General features: G+C 44.3%; 1 protein-coding gene and 1 pseudogene across 2 annotated transcripts in view; one reads left to right on the top strand and one right to left on the bottom strand.

The window, feature by feature from the left end:
• The window catches only part of Dcun1d4 (defective in cullin neddylation 1 domain containing 4), a 79,442-nt gene extending 71,714 nt beyond the window's left edge, over positions 1–7,728 (bottom strand). For both annotated transcript variants that reach the window (XM_021163557.2, XM_021163560.3), the window contains exons 1-2: positions 7,667–7,728; positions 7,493–7,553 (exon numbers count right to left, since the gene is read on the bottom strand). In XM_021163557.2, the coding sequence (XP_021019216.1) occupies positions 7,493–7,553; positions 7,667–7,672 (67 nt within the window). In that variant the 5' untranslated portion in view covers positions 7,673–7,728. The remainder of the gene's footprint in view (positions 1–7,492; positions 7,554–7,666) is intronic.
• Positions 7,729–11,877: 4,149 nt separating this feature from the next.
• On the top strand, positions 11,878–12,760 carry LOC110294740 (small ribosomal subunit protein uS5 pseudogene; annotated as a pseudogene).
• Positions 12,761–19,854: the final 7,094 nt, after the last annotated feature.

Here is a 19,854-nt window from a genome sequence, read left to right as displayed (position 1 = left end):
CGGGAGTTCAAAGGAATTAAGCATCTAATCCAAGTTATCGGACTACCCAAGGACAAAGCAGTATTTAAGAACTCGAGTTTCTGGCTCCTTGTCTACAACGCTCCATCGCCACGCTGGTCTAATGAGAAAATCCAAGATTCCTGGGACAGTACTCTCTCCAACTCCTTAAAAGTTCTACCACGCTAATACAAATTCTATTCTTCATGTTTGGAATATGGCCTTTTCAAGGAATCATTCAATAAATAATGTTATTTCCATTTTTTTCCTCATTCAATAACTTTCCCAAATAGCAAGGTCCCCCTGTAGAGATGTTTACTGAAATACCATCTTTTATATTTAAATCTGGGGGCAGCGGGTAGTGAATGTCTTGAGACTCGCGGGTGGGCAGATTTAAAGGGATAGCACATTATTTCATGGCACTTGGTTATGACTTAAAACATTAACAATACGAACAAGTCACAAAGTGTATTGGGGTTCTCTAGAGTCACGGAACAGGAATGTCTATATTTTAGTGAAAATTGTTGGTATGACTTGCAGTCTGCAGCCCAACTAAGCTAACAATGGGCAGCTCTTAATGGAAAGTCCAAGAATCTAATAGTTGTTCAGTCCCACAAGGCTAGGTGTTTCAGCTGGTCTTCTGTATAAGCTGGAATCCTGAAGAAGTCGGTTCCAACTGATGTGCTAACAAGTAAGTGCAAGCAGGCAGAGGAAAAAAAAAAGGGGCTTCCTTCTTCCATTGTCTTTATGTAGACCTCCTCCAGATTAAAGGTCTATACCACCATGCCTGAACCTAAGATGTTCTTTAGTTGGAACTTGCTCTGTCTCGGACTGGTCTTGAACTCACAGATCTGTTTGCATCTGTCTCCTGGGATTAAAAGCATGTACTCCCTTGTCTGGGCCTAAGCTTTTCTGGGCCACTATGTCTCAAGATTCAGACCAAAAGCCTGTGTCTTCCTGCCTCAAGATCTGGATCACAGGTGTGCCCTCCATTTCTGGATATAGTTCATTCCAGATATAGACAAGCTGACACTCAGGAGTAGCCATCACTTGGAGTGTTCAGTGGAGCCTGACTCACCTATTTTGTTAGTTGAGAATTTGATGGAAGTCTAGTGAGAGAGAGAGAGAGAGAGAGAGAGAGAGAGAGAGAGAGAGAGAGAGAATAGCACAGGTTTGGGGGTTTAAGCATTTCCTCCCAATATCCCAAATCACAGTATGTCTGCTTGTCCCATGTACACTAGGCTTGGGATACGGAATTGAGAACAGCATAGCCCTGGAGACTTAGATAGGCTTGAACCTGCTTAGATTAGTAGATAAATATGTCCCTGGTAAGGCTTGAAGTAAGAAAGGAAAACATAGCGTGTTGGAATTCATGTAACCTTTGATTCCAGAGAGAGTATGTGAAACTCCTCAATTTATCAAAAGACGGGTTAAGTAGGTATTCGGGATATGGAAATGAAAATGAGTAAATATTTAAATGTCTTCACAGAGGAAGAATAGTTAATTCCCTCAAACTTTGTGGAGTTGCTGTGAGTAGACTGTGAGTCTAAAATGCATTTAATGCACACACAAACCCAAACGCTGTCGTTCGGGGTGGGCACCTTGATGGTGCTTCCGTTTTCTTATTAGCCACCCCTGTATCTGTACTATAACCTCAAAATGGGAATCGGAAGAAGAGTCTCAGTGGTTAAGAGAGAGCATTGCTTTGGCAGAGAACTGAAGTTCAGTTCCTAGCATCCATGTCAAACAGCATATACCAGCCTTTTATCTCAGCTCTGGGGATTCTCAGCCCCTCCCAGGGTACCTGCATCCACATACACATAGGCACACACATACACACAATAAAAGTAAATGATAAATCTTTATAGCATGTCCTCCAAAGATTTTTTTTAATAACACGTAGAATTTTAAGACCCTTCTTAAGTTGACTCCTCACTGGACATTTTGGCTTAAGGAACACTTCTGTCATTTTTTTTTTCAAAATAGTGAAAACAATAGTTTCTATAATTGCTTATAATACTTGGCACAGTGTAGTTCAATCTCATAATGATGGTTAACCCTTTAGACTAAGTCCTGGAACACAGGTTCAGTGACCATCCCCTAAGCAATGGTGAGACTGTTGCTATGGCTACCACCCTGTCAGTACAATCACATTCCACTGCATGCTGATTCTCACACCACCTCTTTCTTTTACCTATGCTAGTTCCTCACTGGATAGTAGATAATTACTCGCTGTGCTAGTTGGGTTTTGCTCAACTTGATGCATACTAGAGTAACTTGAGAAAGGGGGCAATGTAATTAAGTTCTTGCCTCCATCAGATTGGCCTGTATGCACAGTCCACAGGATTGCTGAGGCTGAGCCCAGCCCACCGTGGGCGGAGCCATCCCTTGACACGCGTTCTGTTCTTGGGTTGTAAAGGACAGCAAGTGCTCTCTAAGTTATCTGCTTCAGATTCCTACTCAAGGTTCTTGCCTTGGGCTCTTACCTTAGCTTTTCTAGACAATGGCCTGAAACCTGGAAACCAAAGACACCCTTTTTCTCCCCCAAGCTGCTTTTGGTCAGTGCTTTCCAAGAGCAATAGCAAGTTAACCAGGACACTTGGAGTAATTCTCTTCTAGCTTCTAAAATGAACAGTGAAGGCAGAGACAGAGATGCAAGAACAAACTCGCCAGGACAAGTCACCAGTGCAGCCTACTCCGACAGAACATGCAAACATTTGTATAACAAAAGAAAAAGTCATGTTCATATTTGGAATTCACACAGAGAAGTTCTGTGAGTACAGAAAGCTAATATCCAAAAAAAAATTAAGCCAACTGAAGTATATCCTAGAAGATTTTCTATGAATGGAGGTTCATATTGTATCCCCATAATGAACAGTTTCTCTTCTTTGAAACAATTACTCTTCTCTGAGAGTCACAGTTGCTGGTGTCAAACACTCTGTATGTGGGGATGGGGGAGATATACTTGGGTGCACATATGCAATGATCACAGTGCTATCAAGTGCCTTCCTCAATTGTTCCCCCACAATATTTTGTCCAAGACAGGATCTCCCATTGAACCTGTTGCTCACCTAGAACGGCTAACTAGCAAGCCACAGGGAGTTGCCTGACTCTACCTTCCCAGTGCTAAGATTTCATGCCTACACTAAGGCCCCTAACTTTTCACTGGCCTCATACATCCACAGCAAACACTTTTCCACCAAGGCACCTTCCCGGCCCTGCTTAGGACACTTTGAATCTGGTAGACTGAACGTGAAATCGAATGATTTTGAGTACCACGTATGAGGTAAGCTGGATTAAGAAAGACCCTACCATTTCCAATCATCAAATGAAGACATTAAGCTTATCTGAGAGCCAAGTACAATGGTACCAGGGAGACTGATGCAGGAGGATGACAAGGTCAAGGCTACATAGCAAGAGTTTGTCTAAAAGACAGACAAAAGAAAAAAAAAAGTGCCAACTTGTCTGGGCTTCAGTTTCTTCATCTACAAAAACAGGACTAATTTTGCCAGGGTATAATTCGGGATGACAGGGTCAAGTATACAGAACCTCATCTAGGACTAGGAGAATGCAGCAAGGAGGAGCGTGTGACCTCCCACTGCCCGGGTTCTCTTCCTATTTCCTGATGAGCCTAATGCTTGCTGTCTGCTAGAGTTGGCTTCTTCCCAACTCAAGGATAATTTCAACCAAAAATGACTCTTTCTTGATGAAGCAGTCATCTGGAGGATCCCTTAACAGAGCTTAGAATTTTCCAATTAGATTTAACATCATGTTTCCATTTTGGTCCCATTTAGCAATGAATTTATTTGCTTTGCCTATAGCAGCAATAAAGGATTTTTTTTTAATATTCCTAACTTCCAAGAATTCTTATCAGGTAGAAAAAACTAATCATTTTTTCTAGAGCAGATATGGGATGCTTCAGCTGGGTTTTTCCTTTCTTTCCTTTCCTTCCTTTCACTTTGTGGAATTACACCTGCCTAGGGAATTAACAGAGTTTGAATAAAAATGTATTCATTCCTTACCACGTCGTCTCTGAATTGGATTTTCTCTCTTTACCCCACATCGAGCTAATCAAGTCCTAATGATGCTGCATGTGATTCAATCTCAGAAGGAATAACTTCCCAGTTCTCAACAATGCCTGACCTTGGTGCTGATGCTCATGAACATAGCATTTCTTCAATTACCGCAGCTAGCCGGAGATGGACAGAAAGAATAACCATTCTTCTTGCACAATGGCTTCTGTGTGTTGTCGTGCTCTCCGTTTCTTCTGCCTCCTTTCTCCTGCTTTCATGAATACAATGTCTTTTAACATCCCTCTCAGGGCGGTACAGGAGACCCCATCCATCTCCAGTGCTCAGTGGCTGCAAGGCAGCCAAGCATCTCATTATGGAAGAGTGAAGCATTCTGGGAGAGTGGATGGAGAAGGCAGACTGCAGTAGGGAAGTGGGGGAGGGGAGAGAGGAGAGCAGGAGCTACAGGAACTATATGTTCAGTTGATTGGGGATACTACACTATGGGGTAAGGACTTCCTGCTCTATAAAGGACTAGCATGCTGAACACCCAAATTCCATGACTCAGCACATTCCAGCCTCACCTACAGAGTTGAAGCTACCCTAGACTCTTCACACCTCCAACCACATACTCTCCCCTAATGGATGCTACCCACAACCTACCACAAGTGTCACAAAAGCAAGGTATCTTACACACTCAAGGAAGTTCAATGGTTCTAAGCCTGGCATAGAACATTCAAACACTCAAATGCTGCCCTGATCACGAACAACAGAGTTCGTATTTATTTCCTTCAACTAACCCAGATATTTCCTTATTACTTTATTTTCCTTAGGGCAGTCCTTAGCATTCTGGGGAGTCATTGATAATTTTCTATCAAAGGTCTGAAACGCAGCCATAGGCATCCCCGTCACCCTCCACTAAGAATGCCTGGTTCAGACGTTCATTCCGGCGACAGGTTTTGCCTTCTTGAAGTCCCAGGGCTTCAGGCCACAGTTGGTGGTGACCTGTAATTCTGTCAGGGTGGGATTAATTTCTTTCTCTTAGTTTTCCTCCTAAGCGTGGCTGCCAACTGCGCCTGTGCTCAAATATGAGTTTTGCTGAGGAGCTGGTAGGTGAGTGAGCGCAGCAGCTTCAGGCTGATGGGCACCTGCTGCCTCCTTCACAGATGATCCTGGTCACTGGGCAAGAGCAGTCGTGTTCTTGGGGGCAGAAATGCCAAGAATAGACTTTATCGAGTTCTAGATTTGTCTTCCAACGCCAACTTGGACTCAAGCCAGCGCTGCTTCTTCTGAGGCCACCCTGTCCTCCCAGGCTCTGCGCCCTGTCCCCAGTCCTTCTGTATGACTTCGCTGTCATCAGATGATGTCCTCTCCTCACTCCACTGGCTCCAGGACCCCAAATCAACTTCTTGCTCCTCCCCCAAAGGGACCACAAGGGCTCCCAGCTTGCCTGGCTCCCAGCCTGCAGTTCTGGTCGTTTACCCTGAGTAATGAACTCCACACTGGCCCGTGTATTTTCTATCCTTCCATCTCTACCACCTTTTCTGGTTCCGAAGCTCTAACATCAGAACCTCCATTTACATTCCATAACTTCAGCTTTGCAAAACTTCCCGAGATACTGCACATAACAGATTTCAGCACTGAAATCTTACTGAACTTGCCGTTCCCTTTGGGCCAGGTACTGTCCTGAAGCCCCCATGTTAACGCACTCCTCCAAACCATCCTAGTAGGTTCTTTTGCATAACCCATTTTACAAATGAGGAGACCAAAGCACACAGATATAAGGTAACTTGCCCAGATGCTACATTCACTCCAGTAGTGACTCATGTGATGGGCCTAGAAACCTGGACGCAGTCGCAAGACCAAAAGTTCATGGAAACTTAGTCTCCTGGAACCGGGGCATCCTGTATAACGAATGCTCCAATAATGTCCTTGCTTTAGTTGGTGAAAGGATCTGTGTGCTTTCCCTCAGTATTGTTTTATTATAGGTGCCTCCAAGCAATGACTTGCCAAATACCTAAGCAAAATCGAACTTTGCTTCCTGGCCTTCACCAATGCCCTAGATAGTCCTTGAGCCATCCCTGGGTTTGGAATTCAGTAAGAATGTTGCCTATTCAGTGACATTCAGAATTGCCTCTAGTGTTGTAAGAGAGATAGTGAAAGAAATCCGACATTACTTCTACTACATAGAGTTAGAAATCTCAGGGCAAGCTTAGCAAAGTATACTTAGAATCTTCATTACAGTCAGGTATGACAGACTACATTGCATATTAGAAGAAAGTTGGTCTCAGCTATTAAAAACAATGAATTTATGAAATTCTTGGGCAAATGGATGGATCTGGAGGCTATCATCCTGAGTGAGGTAACCCAATCACAAAAGAAGTCACTTGATATGCACTCACTGATAAGTAGATATTAGCCCAGAAACTTAGAATATCCAAGATACAATTTGCAAAACACAAAAATATCAAGAAGGAAGATCAATGCATGGATATTTCATCCCGTTCCTCCTGTCCTTGTTAAGCAGCGGAACAAATCTAAAGCAGGATCTCATTTTGGGGAATAGAAGAACAGGACCCAAAGCAGCACTGTCGTCTGGGGAAGCGCATGGGCAGAGCTGTGCTCCCTTCTCCCTCTTTTCCCCCTTGGGAGACTTCTGCCTTTCCCAGCTTCCTTTCCAGATACCCAGGGGACCTGGTTGAACGGCTTGCCCAAAATGATCCGTACTGCTGACCTATCCTTAGTTCATGAAGGCAAGCCTCAGTGTTCCTTATCTGTGTTATAGGTTGAAGAGAGTTAGTTACACTGGTCTTGAACAAAAGCCAAAAAGAAAGTCACAGAGGAGGAGCCTAGAGACTGTGAAGCAGGAGCCAACAAGATCCAAGGCTATAGGATCTTCATGATCCTAGGAAGCTGTTGGGGCGGATTGCACCAGAAGAGAGCATCTTGTAACTTAACAGCACAAGATGGAGACACTTCTTTCTGCTGCCCTAGTCTCCCTGCCATCCTTTGGATCTGGAATGGCTCCCTACCCCCAGAACACATGATTTAAAAGATAAGCCGCCCTCAGTTAAGCACAAAGCTTAGGTCACAGAGAAAGGGGAAGGGGAACAATGACCCACTTGGCATGGCCTAGAGTACCAAGGGCTGTGGTACCCCAATCTCTCCTTTGCCTCTTGAGTTCCCTCCAGTGTGCGTCTTTCTCTGCCATCCATGGGCTCCTGCCATGGTGTGCAGCCTTAACACAGGTCCAACACAAGTTACCCAGTCACCGACCTGAACCGTGGGGCCTGGGGCCGAGTAAACCTTTACTCTTCATTATCTCTGGTAGTTTGCTTTAGATCTGAAGGCTTCCCCACCTAGACCTTGGGATCCATCTACTTTAGCGCCAATCAGACTCCACCCCCCAGCAGAGACGGGACCTTCAAGGAGCCAATCAGACTGCGCACTAAGGATGTGATACATTTGCTCCCGTCAAAACTTGCCTTTCCAATGTCTCATTTCCTCAGACCGTTGTGGACGACAGGCTTGCTGCTCTTGGGTAAACTGAGTTGGGGGGAAAAGAGAGATCAGGTAAGAAATTGACGGGGGAACAAGCCAACTTTCTTCCTTCAGCCCCCAGCCCACGCCTTTTGTCTGTCTCCTCCTCCCTCACTCACCTCCATGAGGTCTTGCTTGACCAAGGCTGCCCAGTGTCATGGCTTTATCCACAGGTCTTCTCTGACACTGAAACCGAATTTTGCCTCAGAACCAAGACAAAGGGGATGGAACGATGGAGCACGTTAGAGGTGAGCTCAGAAAACTACCCCCACGGCAACCCCAGGAGCTTCCAGCAACGCCTGCAGAGGCATAGACAGGGGACAAGGACAGTCCCTGTTTAGCATATCCCATCTTTTCCTCGGAAGAGCACCCTCTTTTTGCACCCCATATTTACCAAACGCTTGATGAAGCTTGTCAGTCAGGAAGCCCCACTCCCAACTCCAAGGAGCATGTGACCTCAGCTGGGCCAATCAACTCCCTTCCCTGGAGCTTTTAAAACAGTAAAGGCAAAATAGAGGCCCTGCCTTTAGGTTCACAGCAGCCAGAGACTAGAGCTCCCACCTCAGGGAAAAGGCAGTCGTGGGAAAGCAGGTGACAGAAACATTCATTTACTCCTTCAGTCATTCATTCTCGAAACAAGCATGGTTTATCAAGGGTTTCTGATGTGTCAGCGCACTCAACTCTAGAAACGACGAACAGCCACAGCTGCTCCTTTTACGAGGCTTCTGAGTTTATGAGGAGACCATCCTTAACTAGACGTCTCTTAACTAGCAAAATAAAGCCGCCGTCTTAGGCACTGAAAGGGGCAGTTTTTCAGAGCGTGTGCAGCCAAAATTGCGGTTCAGCTCCTGTGAACAATTGTACAGTTTGGGCACTGTGCAAAGCGAAGCCCACGTGGACTGTGCTCACCGAGCCATGAGCCCCGCTCTGAAGCCACGTTCATCTCTAGGGAAGATCAGCCGGTTTTTCAAACGTTGGTGTTATCGTGGCAAACACATCACCCTTTTCTAATTTGGTCTAAAGTCATGAGTAGGCCAGCTGAGATTCCAGACGTTATCCAGTCAGGAAGAAGACTGTTGGGAGTGGATATCCCATGATGGCTAACTCCGAATTCAACACCATGAGAATCACCCGGAATCTACACCTCTGGACATACCTTTGGAGGATTATGTTGATGAGCGGAATTGAAGGGAGAAGAACCACCCACTGTGGGTGGTACCATTCCCTGGACTCTCAGATCCTAGACTACTTGAAAAGAATAAAGGGCCTGCAGAAATGGCCCAGTGGTTAAGGTGGTGGCAGCACCAGCACTCAGGAGGCAGAGGCAAAGCCTCTCTCTGAGTTCAAGGACAGAGTGAGTTACAGAACAGCCAAGACTATACAAAGAAAGGGACACAGCACCTTCCTCTGCATCCTCGGGATTGTGGTACACATACATATACAGAGACAACGCATTCATACAATAAAAATAAGTTTTAAAAAAAATTTCATTGCATACACTAGCAAGAGTTTGGCTGAAAGGACCCTGATATAGCTGTCTCTTGTGAGACTAGGCCGGGGCCTAGCAAACACAGAAGTGGATGCTTACAGTCAGCTATTGGATGGATCACAGGGTCCCCAATGGAGAAGCTAGAGAAAGTATCCAAGGAGCTAAAGGGATCTGCAACCCTGTAGGTGCAACAACATTATGAACTAACCAGTACCCCGGAGCTCTTGACTCTAGCTGCATATGTATCAAAAGATGGCCTAGTCGGCCATCACTGGAAAGAGAGGCCCATTGGACATGCAAACTTTATATGCCCCAGTACAGGGGAACGCCAGGGCCAAAAAGTGGGAATGGGTGGGTTAGGGGAGTGGGGGGAGGGTATGGGGGACTTTTGGGGATAGCATTGGAAATGTAATTGAGGAAAATACATAATAAAAAATATTTTTAAAAAATCATTAAAAGTTTTCAAGTAGAAAAAAAAATTTTTTTAAGGAGACCCTTAGCTAAGCACACACTTCCGTAGCTCTGTTCTCCCTGACTGTGGGCACACTGTGACCAGCTACCTCAGGCTCCTGCCATCTTGACTCTCTACCATGAAGTACCCTCAAATCTGAATAATAAATCCTTCTTTTCTTAGGATGTTCTCTTCAAGGTATTATTTAATAGTTTCTTTTTTAAAAGGTTTATTTATTTTATATATATATGAGTACACTGTCACTTTCTTCAGATAAACCAGAAGAGGACATTGGATCCCAGTATCGATGGTTGTGAGCCACCACGTGGTTGCTGGAAATTGAACTCAGGACCTCTGGAAGAGCAATCAGTGCTCTTAACCACTGAGCCATCTCTCCAGCCCCCTTTCAAAGTATGTTTGTCACAGCAGCAAGAAAGCAAATAATACCCCCCTCCCCCAAGGAGATGACTGGAGTCACGTGCATTAGCCAATAGATGAGGCTAATTAGAAAGAAGAGCATTCCAAGCACATAGAACAAACTACACAGCAGCTTTGCCTGGAGAGTTCTCTAGTCTCTGGACCCATTCACCCTTAGCCTGGCCTCTGACCTTCCAAAATGCTTCTCTTTGGTTCAAATTAGGTCTCTGTCACAACCAGGATCTCAAGAGGCAAAGCTTGTCTGGCCTGGCCCTCTGATCCATCCTGCCCTCGTGCTCTCTGCCAGGCTTACCTTCTCAAGAGGTTTCCATGGAAACGTCTCCTCCATGTGGCCACCTGAACCTTAGCGCAAAACCTGGATCTTTGATGACTTAACATCGTCTCTAGCAGAGATAGAAACTCAGTTAACATTTTCTGAACCATAAGAAGGATGGTTGTGGGCATTTTGTCTTGTGGGTGTTTTGTCTTGGTACCAAGGACAGAGGCACAGCTGCACTCTCGTCACCTGCAGGAACCTAAAGCACAAGCCCATAATTGTGTAGGAATTCGAGGAAGGCTGCTTTCCTGACTTGGAAACAGAAAAGAATCTTAAGATGAGAGTTTTAGTCAGAGTTCTCTAGAGACACAGAACTTATGGGATGTCTCTATATATCAAGGGAAATTATTGGAAGGACTTACATTCTATAGTCAAATTAACCCAACAATGAGCAGCTGTGGATGGGAAGTCCAAGAATCTAACAGTTGCTCAGTCCCTTGAGGCTAGGTGTTTGAGCTGGTCTTCTGTATCAGCTAGAATCCTGAAGAAGTAGGTTCCAACAGATGTGCTGGCAAGTAAGTGCAAGCAGACGAAGAAGATTGAGCCTTCCTTCTTCCATTGTCCCCCTGTAGGCCTCCAGCAGAAGGTATGGCCCAGATTAAGGTCTGGACAAAAACTATTCTTTTCTTGGAATTTGCTGTCTCAGGCTGGCCTTGAACTCAGAGATTGGCTTGCCTCTATCTGCTGGGATTAAAGGCCTTCTTGCCATGCCTTCCAATGGCAGAAAAGGATGAAAAGCACAAAAAGGGACAAACACCACGTCCTCTGATGGAAAACAGAAGGACAAAGAAAACATGGCAAGTTCCTGCAAGCCTTTCACAAGTCATAATTTACATATATGGACTCTGCCGCTCATGATGTGGCTGTCCCTTTAAGGCCCTACCTCTCAGTATTGTCATGAAGGAGAGGGCTTCCATGTGTGACCTTGGGCAGGACAGATACCTTGAATCTATATCTGCTTAAATAAGGACACTCACCTCACTTTGAAGACAGAAATAGATAACACACACTTGATGTCTGGCACCCCACATCCTCATCAATAAATAAGACAGATATCTATCGGTACATGAAAATGTTCCCAAGGGAACAGGGATTGGTAAAGAGTTTGCTGCACAAGTTGGAGAGACCCTGTTTCAAAAATAACAAGATAGAAAGCTCCTAAAGAATGATACTAGAACTCCACTCCTGGACTCTATGCACATAACAGCATACACACATGCACATATCTGAATACATATGCACACCTCCATGCTCATACAAGGAAAAGGTATTCAACATTCCATTTTTTTAGGAAAGTGTGATTGCAAACCATAATGAGATGCTATTTCATACCTGCTATGCTGGCTGATATTGAATATCTTGTCGTCTAAAGGCAGGAGGATGGCAAATGTTTGGAAAACTGGAAACTTCATGTCTGACTGGTGGAAATGTAAGGACTATTGCAGACTTGCAGAACAATTTGTAACTTCTCAAAGGGTTGATCATGGAGACTCCCCATATAACCCACCTATTCTCCTTGGTACATATCCAAGAATGACAAAAACACAGGTCCACTTAAGAACATAGAAATGTTCCTGGCAACATTGTTTATCCACTAACTAATTAATGGATGGCTTCTTCTTCCGGAAAACACCAAATGGTGGATGACACCGGTGCAGTGGGAGGGCCGGGAAGACCCGGAGACCCAGGATTAGGAGGCCACGATGGCTTCCACGGAGGATCCAGGAGCAGTCTTAGGGGCTGCGGTCGTGGTCAAGGCCATGGCCGTGGTCCAGGCTGTGGGGCTCGTGGAGGTAAAGCTGAAGACAAGGAGTGGATCCCTGTCACCAAGCTGGGCTGCCTGGTTAAGGACATGAAAATCAAGTCCCTGGAGGAGATCTACCTGTTCTCCATGCCCATTAAGGAGTCTGAGATCATTGATGTTTTCCTGGGTGCATCCCTAAAGGATGAGGTTCTGAAAATCACGCCAGTGCAGAAGCAGACTCGGGCTGGCCAGCAGACCAGGTTCAAGGCATTCGTCACTATTGGGGACTACAATGGTCACATTGGTCTTGGCCTTAAGTGCTCCAAGGAGGTTGCCACTGCCATCCGAGGGGCCATTCATTTTGGCCAAACTTTCCATCATCCCCGTGCAGAGAGGCTACTGGGGGAACAAGATTGGCAAACCCCACACTGTTCCATGCAAGGTGACAGGCTGCTATGACTCTGTGCTGGTGGGTCTCATCCCTGCCCCCAGAGGCACTGGCATTGTCTCTGCTTCTGTGCCCAAGAAGCTACTGATGATGGCCGGTATAAATGACTGCTACATTTCAGATAAAGGCTGCACTGCCACCCTAGGCAATTTTGCCAAGGCCACCTTTGATGCCATCTCCAAGACCTACAGCTATCTGACCCCTGACCTCTGGAAAGACACTGTGTTTACCAAGTTTCTTTATCAGGAATTCACTGATCATCTAGTGAAAACCCACATCAGAGTCTCTGGTCAGAAGACCCAGGCTCCAGCTGTGGCTACCACATAAGGGTTTTTATACAAGAAAAATAAATGAATTAAGTCTGCTAAAAAAAAAAAAAAAAAAAAAAAAACTAATTAATGGATGAATAAAATGTAACACACAAACACAATGGAGCATTATTTTATTTTTTTAGATTTATTTATTTATTATATGTAATTACACTGTAGCTGTCTTCAGACACTCCAGAATAGGGTATCAGATTTCATTACGGATGGTTGTGAGCCACCATGTGGTTGCTGGGATTTGAACTCAGGAACTTCGGAAGAACAATCGGTGCTTTTAATCACTGAGCCATCTTGCCAGCCCAACTCAGCATTATTTAGTGATAAGAAGGAAGTATTCATGTATATTGAAACATGAACCTTGAAAAGACTATGCTAACTCGAAGAGGCACAGTTCCAGTTTTGATGAATCGTTCAGAATAGGCACTCTAGACAGGTAGAACAATTACTTGATTCTTATGAGGAAAGAGAGAAAAGGTAGTGACCACTAATAAGAATGAAGTAAGTATAGCTATAAAATATTTTAAAACCATAGTGTCCGTAGTTGGACAAAGGCCTAACATCTAGAGTATGTAAAGAACTCTCATACCAGGCCTGTAATCAAGTTCCTGGGGTGAAACACAAGTCCAAGGCCAGGCTTGACAACCAAGTAAGCTCAATATTAAAAGGAGAGAGACAGAGACACACAGAGAGAGACAGAGAGCTTTTACAACATAACAGCAACAAAAAAACACCCACAAATTTTTAAATGGACAGGAGCTTCAAGTAAACATTTCCCCAGACAATAAACACACATCATTAATGAGCAAGGGAAACACTGGCCACTCACTGTTAGGTAAAAGCAAGACCAGACCACAGGGAGCTCCACACTCCCTTGAGTATGACTGTAACTAAAAGCTAATAAATAGCAGTTGTCAGTGATGGTGTGGGCAAATTTAAACCTCTATCTATTTTTGATTCAGCATAAAATGTTTCTGCCAGTCTGAAAAATAATTTGGCAGTTCCTTTAAAATTTTTTATACATAGAATCACCTGTGAATAGAATGACCTAGGGATTCTAAACAATGTACAGTTCAAAAGAGCCAAAAAGTCACAAAGGTTTTCATATGGGTGAATACAATAAATTATTTATCCATAGCAGGATATCACTATCCATAAAGGGGAATGAACCGTGTATAGGTCCGTGCTGGGACGGAGGCAGTGACCTCTGAAACAGTCTGATAAGTGAAAGAAGCCAGGCAGGTCACACACACGGAATGCATGACCTCTCAAAAGACATTCAGAACAGGAGACTCACTCACATACCAGACCTGGTACAACAGGGCCTGTAATCAGGCTATTGGGGAGGCTGAGGCAGAAGGAACACAGGTTCACGGCCAGCCTTGACAACTTAGTAAGCTCAAAATTGAAAGGAGAGAGAGAGAGAGAGAGAGAGAGAGAGAGAGAGAGAGAGAGAGAGAGGAGAGGAATGGAGAGGGAGGAGGGGAGGGAGAGGGGAGGGGAGGGAAGGGGAGAGGGAGAGAGAAGAGGAGAAGAGAAAAGAGAAGAGAAGAGAAGAGAAGAGGAGAAGAGAAGAGAAGAGAAGAGAAGAGAAGAGAAGAGAAGAGAAGAGAAGAGAAGAGAAGAGAAGAGAAGAGAAGAGAAGAGAAGAGAAGAGAAGAGGAGAGGAGAAGAGAAGTCCGTGATGACTGGCAGGAACTCCCGAGAGTAAATACTAGGGAGGAGCTACTCAGCGGGAAGGTTTTTTAATCACGATGTTGAAATATTTTTGAGCTAGAAGTTGGTGGTAATTGTGTAATCTCAGGGAAAACCTAATGCTTGTTTCTAAAGCAGTTTAGTGTTACGTGAATTTCACCTCAATAAAAATACTTAATAAAGCAGTCCAATTTAGGCATGCTATTATGGGTAAAAATAACATACTGACAACATTCACTGTGACCAGACACTGCAATCCAAAGTGCCTTCACATAACCACATTGCTTCAGTTTCTCTTTGCCTTAACTTTTCCCTCACGAGCTCACGTGTGTGCTCCATGTGCAGGTACATGGATGGCCAAGGGGTCATGCACGCTGAGATATGCAATTCATTCTGCTTTCTCCTCTATCATCTGGTGTTGCTGTCTTCAGACACATCAGAAGAGGGCATCGGATTCCATTACAGATGGTTGTGAGCCGCCATACAATTACGCTGGCATTCCTTAACAGCAAAGTCTCTAGCCCACCTCTCTGCAACACCTACTAAGTCAAACTCTATAGGGATAGCTTAGGAAGCCACTGCCCTATGCTTGCCTGTCTAGGCTCCTGAGAGCATTAACTTTGTTCTTTTTCTCTTTAGTAACTAACTTACTAACTCAGTCAAATGTCTGTTGAGTACAAACACCGTGCTACATGCTTCCATGAGAACATAGTAGAAACTGTAATTTGTAAACGAGGTTTGCAAAACCGACAAATTCCCACCAGGCTTCCGTGTACAGCATAGACTGCTTAAACTTAAATAATTTTAATAGCAGCTCATTTGAGCCCATCTATCCTAAAAATAAAACCTTCTTGAACTGGAGAATGTAGCTCATTTGGTAGAGTGACCAAGAGTGTTTGCCTAGAACGCATGAGGCCCTGAGTTTGATTCCCAAGGCCCCATAAACCAGACATGGTGGTACACACTTTGAAGGACAGAAATATAAAGTCATGGGGAAGCTACATGGAGAAGTTCCAGTCCAGTCCGGATAGAGACTGTATACAAAATCAAAACAAAGAAACAAAAAATTTTCCTAATATTAAGTCTATATTTGGGATATATATATATATATATATATATATATATATATATATATATATATATATATATGTTAGTCTTTGCCCTCAAACTAGCCTCTTTCTCTAAAAGTCCAAAGCCCACAAGTGCCCCTTCCCTAGCTTCCTCCCTGGTGGAGTTATTACAGGGAAGCTATTCTGTCAAGGTCAGAGATCTCTTTAGTAAGATTTTTATCAAGTCAGTTCACATAAACGGCAGGCTTCCCTGGTCTCCTTTCTGTGGGGCACCAACATAAAACAGTTATTTCCTCCAGGAGTTATTATTTACCCAACTTGCTATTATTTTGTATTCTGTTATGCCTGATGCTATGCCGAGAATCTAAATGTGTTATTTTTGTGAATATTGTCCTCTTGAGACACATCAGTCAGGATGCAATCATGGGCTACTTGAGTACAGAAATAGCTACTTCAGGCATTAAAGGTGCCGAAGCACTAACTCACAAACCTATAATCCTAAGCCACCTGATGTCTGTCTGCATCCTGTGGCAGGAAAAGCTAGGACTTGTGGGAAGTCTCCAGGGCATCTTTCCCTCAGTGGAGATTTTGTCTCCTTCAATCCTGTCCAGGATCAGAAAGTATCTTTCCCCTGTTATTATTGTTTATCTATGTGTGTCAGGGTGAGTATATGGTACATGTGTGCAGGTGCCCAGGGAAGCCAGAAAAGGGTATCAGATCCCTGAAGACTGGAGCTACAGACACTTGTGAGTTGGCGGATGTGGCTACTTGGAACCCAGACAGGATCTTCTGGAGGGACAACCAGAGCTTTTACATGGAGCCACCTCTCCAGGCTCATTTTCTCAGCTCTCGGTTCCTCTTTGACCTCATTATTTGCTTCTACCCAAAGGGGAAAACTTCTCAGCTGTCCACTGTTTATCTGAACTTTTTTCCTGCACTGGTTTTGTTTCACTGTTACTAACGTCTAGAAAGCATCTTGGTTTGCTCTTCAAACACATCAATGAAATCGTCAGCTACGAGCAATATTCAGAACAACACATTTTTGAAGCATTTCTACTTTGTTTAACGAGTATGCTGTCTTCTCGGGTTTCCTAAGTCAGGGTCTACCATGATGGCTTAGACTAGATGTTTAATAACACTTCCCACCCTGTCATGATGCTTCCCCAGTTCCCATGTTGAATATGATGGTCTCAAGAAGCAGATTATGAGTGGAATGAATGACTTTGTAAAAAGTGATCTCTCAAGAGCACCTTGCTCGTTCTACCACATGAAGGCACAGCCAGTGGGCAACACCCATGAACCAGGAAGTCAGCCCTCACCAGATTCTAAGTATACTGATGCCTGGATCTTGGACTTCTGGCCTCAAGAACAGTAAGAAATCAATTTTAGTTGCTTGTCGGCCACCAGTCTATGGTGCTTTGCTATGGCAGTCCAAGCAAACTAACACAATACCTCACCCCCAATGTGATGGTGTTTAGTGATAGGGCCTTTGAATGGGAATTATATGAAGTATTGATGTTGGCCCCATAATGAGAGTAATATCCCTATAAGAAGAGAGACTATGTGGCTCTCTCAAACAGGGATATAATGAGAAGCTAGCCAGTTGCAAGCCAGAAAGCAGATGCTTACTTAAAAGAAGCCAGAAATAGGCCGATATCTTGAAGGTCTTTCCACAATGCTGTAGAAATATATGTCTGTTCTTTAAGCCACTCAGCCTGAAGTTCCCTGCTGTAGCATTGGAGCTAAAGACACTGTGGTAGTTTGAATAGGTATAGCCCTCCTAGAATTGTGAGTTTGAATGCTTGGCCCATAGGAAGTAGCACTATTAGGAAGTGTGGACTTGTTGGAGAAAGTGTGTCACCGTGGAGGCAGACTGTGGAGTGTCATATATGTTCAAGCTATGCCCAGTGACACAATGCTTCTGCTGCTTGTAGATCAAGGTGTAGAGCTCTCAGGTTCTCGAGCACCGTGTCTGCCTGCGTGATGCCATGCATCCCACGATGATGATAACAGACTCAACTTCTGAAACTGTAAGCCAGCCCCAATTAAATGATGTTCTTTATATGAGTTGCCATGGTCATGATACCTCTTCACAGCAATAGAACCCTAAGACATTACTGTATTCCTCTGGAGTCATTCTCAAATGTGTAGTACTGCAGGCCAGTGCCATGTTCACCAGGCCTGGACCTACCTACCCCTTTCTTCAGCCTCACACTTGGAAGTGGCTCTCCAGACCAGTGACTGTGTACTTGGCATGAAAAGCAACAAAACTGGAAATCACATAGATAGGCAAATCCTCTGCTTCTGCCTTCCTCATCCTCCTCACAGCTATCATCTTGAATTCTTTGCCTATTCCATTCTTGTCATGTGTATAGCAAGACCTACCATACTCCTGTGATTCTTTTTTAAAAGATTTTTTTTTTACTTTCTGTGCATGGCTTTTCCCCTACATATATGGAAGTGCACCATATGAGCACCTGCCTGGTATCCCCAGAGGCCAGAATTGGACATTGAATCCCTTGGAACTAGAGCTGATGGATGGTCATGAGCCATTTTGTTGATGCTAGGATCTGAACCCAGGTTTTCTGCAAGAGCAGCAAGTCTTCTTAACTACTGAGCCATCTTTCCAGTGCCCTCTAATATTTTTTTTTTACACTCCATATTTTATTCCCCCATCCCGATCTACCCTCCTACTGTTCCACCTCCCATACCTCCTCCCTACCCAACCCTGTCTCCACGTGGATTTCCACACCCCCAACCCCACCTGACCTCTAAATTCCCTGGGGCCTCCAGTCTCTTGAGGGTTAGGTGCATCATCTCTGAATGAACACAGACCTGGAAGTCCTCTACTGTATGTGTGTTAGGGGCCTCATTTCAGCTTGTGTATGCTGTTTGTTTGATGGTCCAGTGTTTGAGAGATCTCTTTAATAAAACATCTTCTGCAACCCAGAGACCAAAGAGATCATCTCTTCAAGGAGCCCTGTCTGCCATGGTTGTCCCCATAGTGGGCTCCCAGTGATGCAGGTGCCATCTCTTGTGCTCCTCTCACTCCTGTGGGATCTCTTTCCCTGTCTCCTTCTGTGGCTCAGATATTATTTTCTCCTTCTGAGGGTAATGCACCTCAATGTCTGAGTGATGGAGAGAGATGCAACTGGTGAAACAAAGGATGACAGGATTATTGAAAACCAAGAATTCCTCTCTGTGCGTATGTGTGTGAACACGTACATGTATGTAGGTGCATGTATATGCATGCTTGTAGAAGCCAGAGATTGACTTGGGTGTCTTCTTCATTTGACCCCCAGCTTATCTTTTGAGACAGATTCTCTCCCTGAATAGAGGCTGGTTGGACAATGAGCTCCAGGGATCTCCATGTCTCCACCTACACAGTGTTGGGATTTTAGGCATGCTAGTAGCCCTGGCTTTTTCATAGTTACTGGAGATCTGAACTCAGTCTTCATTATTGCCTAACAAGTACTTTACCAAAATAATCCTTCCGAGCTTTCTGAAAGGACATTGTCTGGAAGTTGCACATTGTTGCTTTTTATATCTTGTTAGCAAGAACTCAGCTCATGGCCATGCCCAGATGTAAGAGATGATGGGAAATGTAGTCTGTTGTAGTCTTTTCTCTGTGTGTCCATGTGTATTAGTCGGGGTTCTCTAGAGTAACAGAACTTATAGAATAAACCTCTCTACATATAGAAAGAGGAATTGTTAGAATGACTTACAAGCTATGGTCTAGCTAATCCAATACTGGCTGTCTATGAACAGAAAGGTCAAGAATTCAATAGTTGCTCAGTCCATGAGGCTGCATGTTTCAGCTGGCTTCCAGTATCTACTGGAATCTGAAGAAGTAGGCTCTAATGCCAGTGAAGAAATAGACTCGCTAGCAAGGCGGGGACAAACAGGGAAGGAGCAATGGCTCCCATATTCCATGTCCTTATATAGGTTTCCAGCAGAAGGTGTGGCCAAGATTAAATATCTCCAGCTCAGATGTATCTTCCTGCCTCAAATATCTGGGTTAGAAGTGGATCTCCCTACCTCACGTTAAGTAGAAGTCCCTCATAAGTGTGCCCTCCATTTTGGGGTTTTTGTTCATTCTAGATGTAGTCAAGTTGGCAACCAAGAAGAGCCATCACACCCTATTTCCAGATAAAACCATAAGGTTCTTACACAGGACAAAGAGGAACAAAAGAACCATAGAACAAGTTGTATCCTCTGGAAATCTGTCACTGATAAAGTCTTCAAGCATACTAACAAACTATTTTAGAAACAGACATAAATTCAAGGCCGTCCAGGTTCACCCTTATTCTCGCTCTCTTCCTTGCACTCTGGT

The sequence above is a fragment of the Mus caroli genome, unplaced genomic scaffold (assembly GCF_978045245.1).
Source record: "Mus caroli unplaced genomic scaffold, Mus_caroli_1 scaffold_4, whole genome shotgun sequence".
Taxonomy (NCBI): domain Eukaryota; kingdom Metazoa; phylum Chordata; class Mammalia; order Rodentia; family Muridae; genus Mus; species Mus caroli.
Note: the sequence above shows the minus strand (reverse complement) of the source record. Positions and strands in the feature narration are given on the sequence as shown.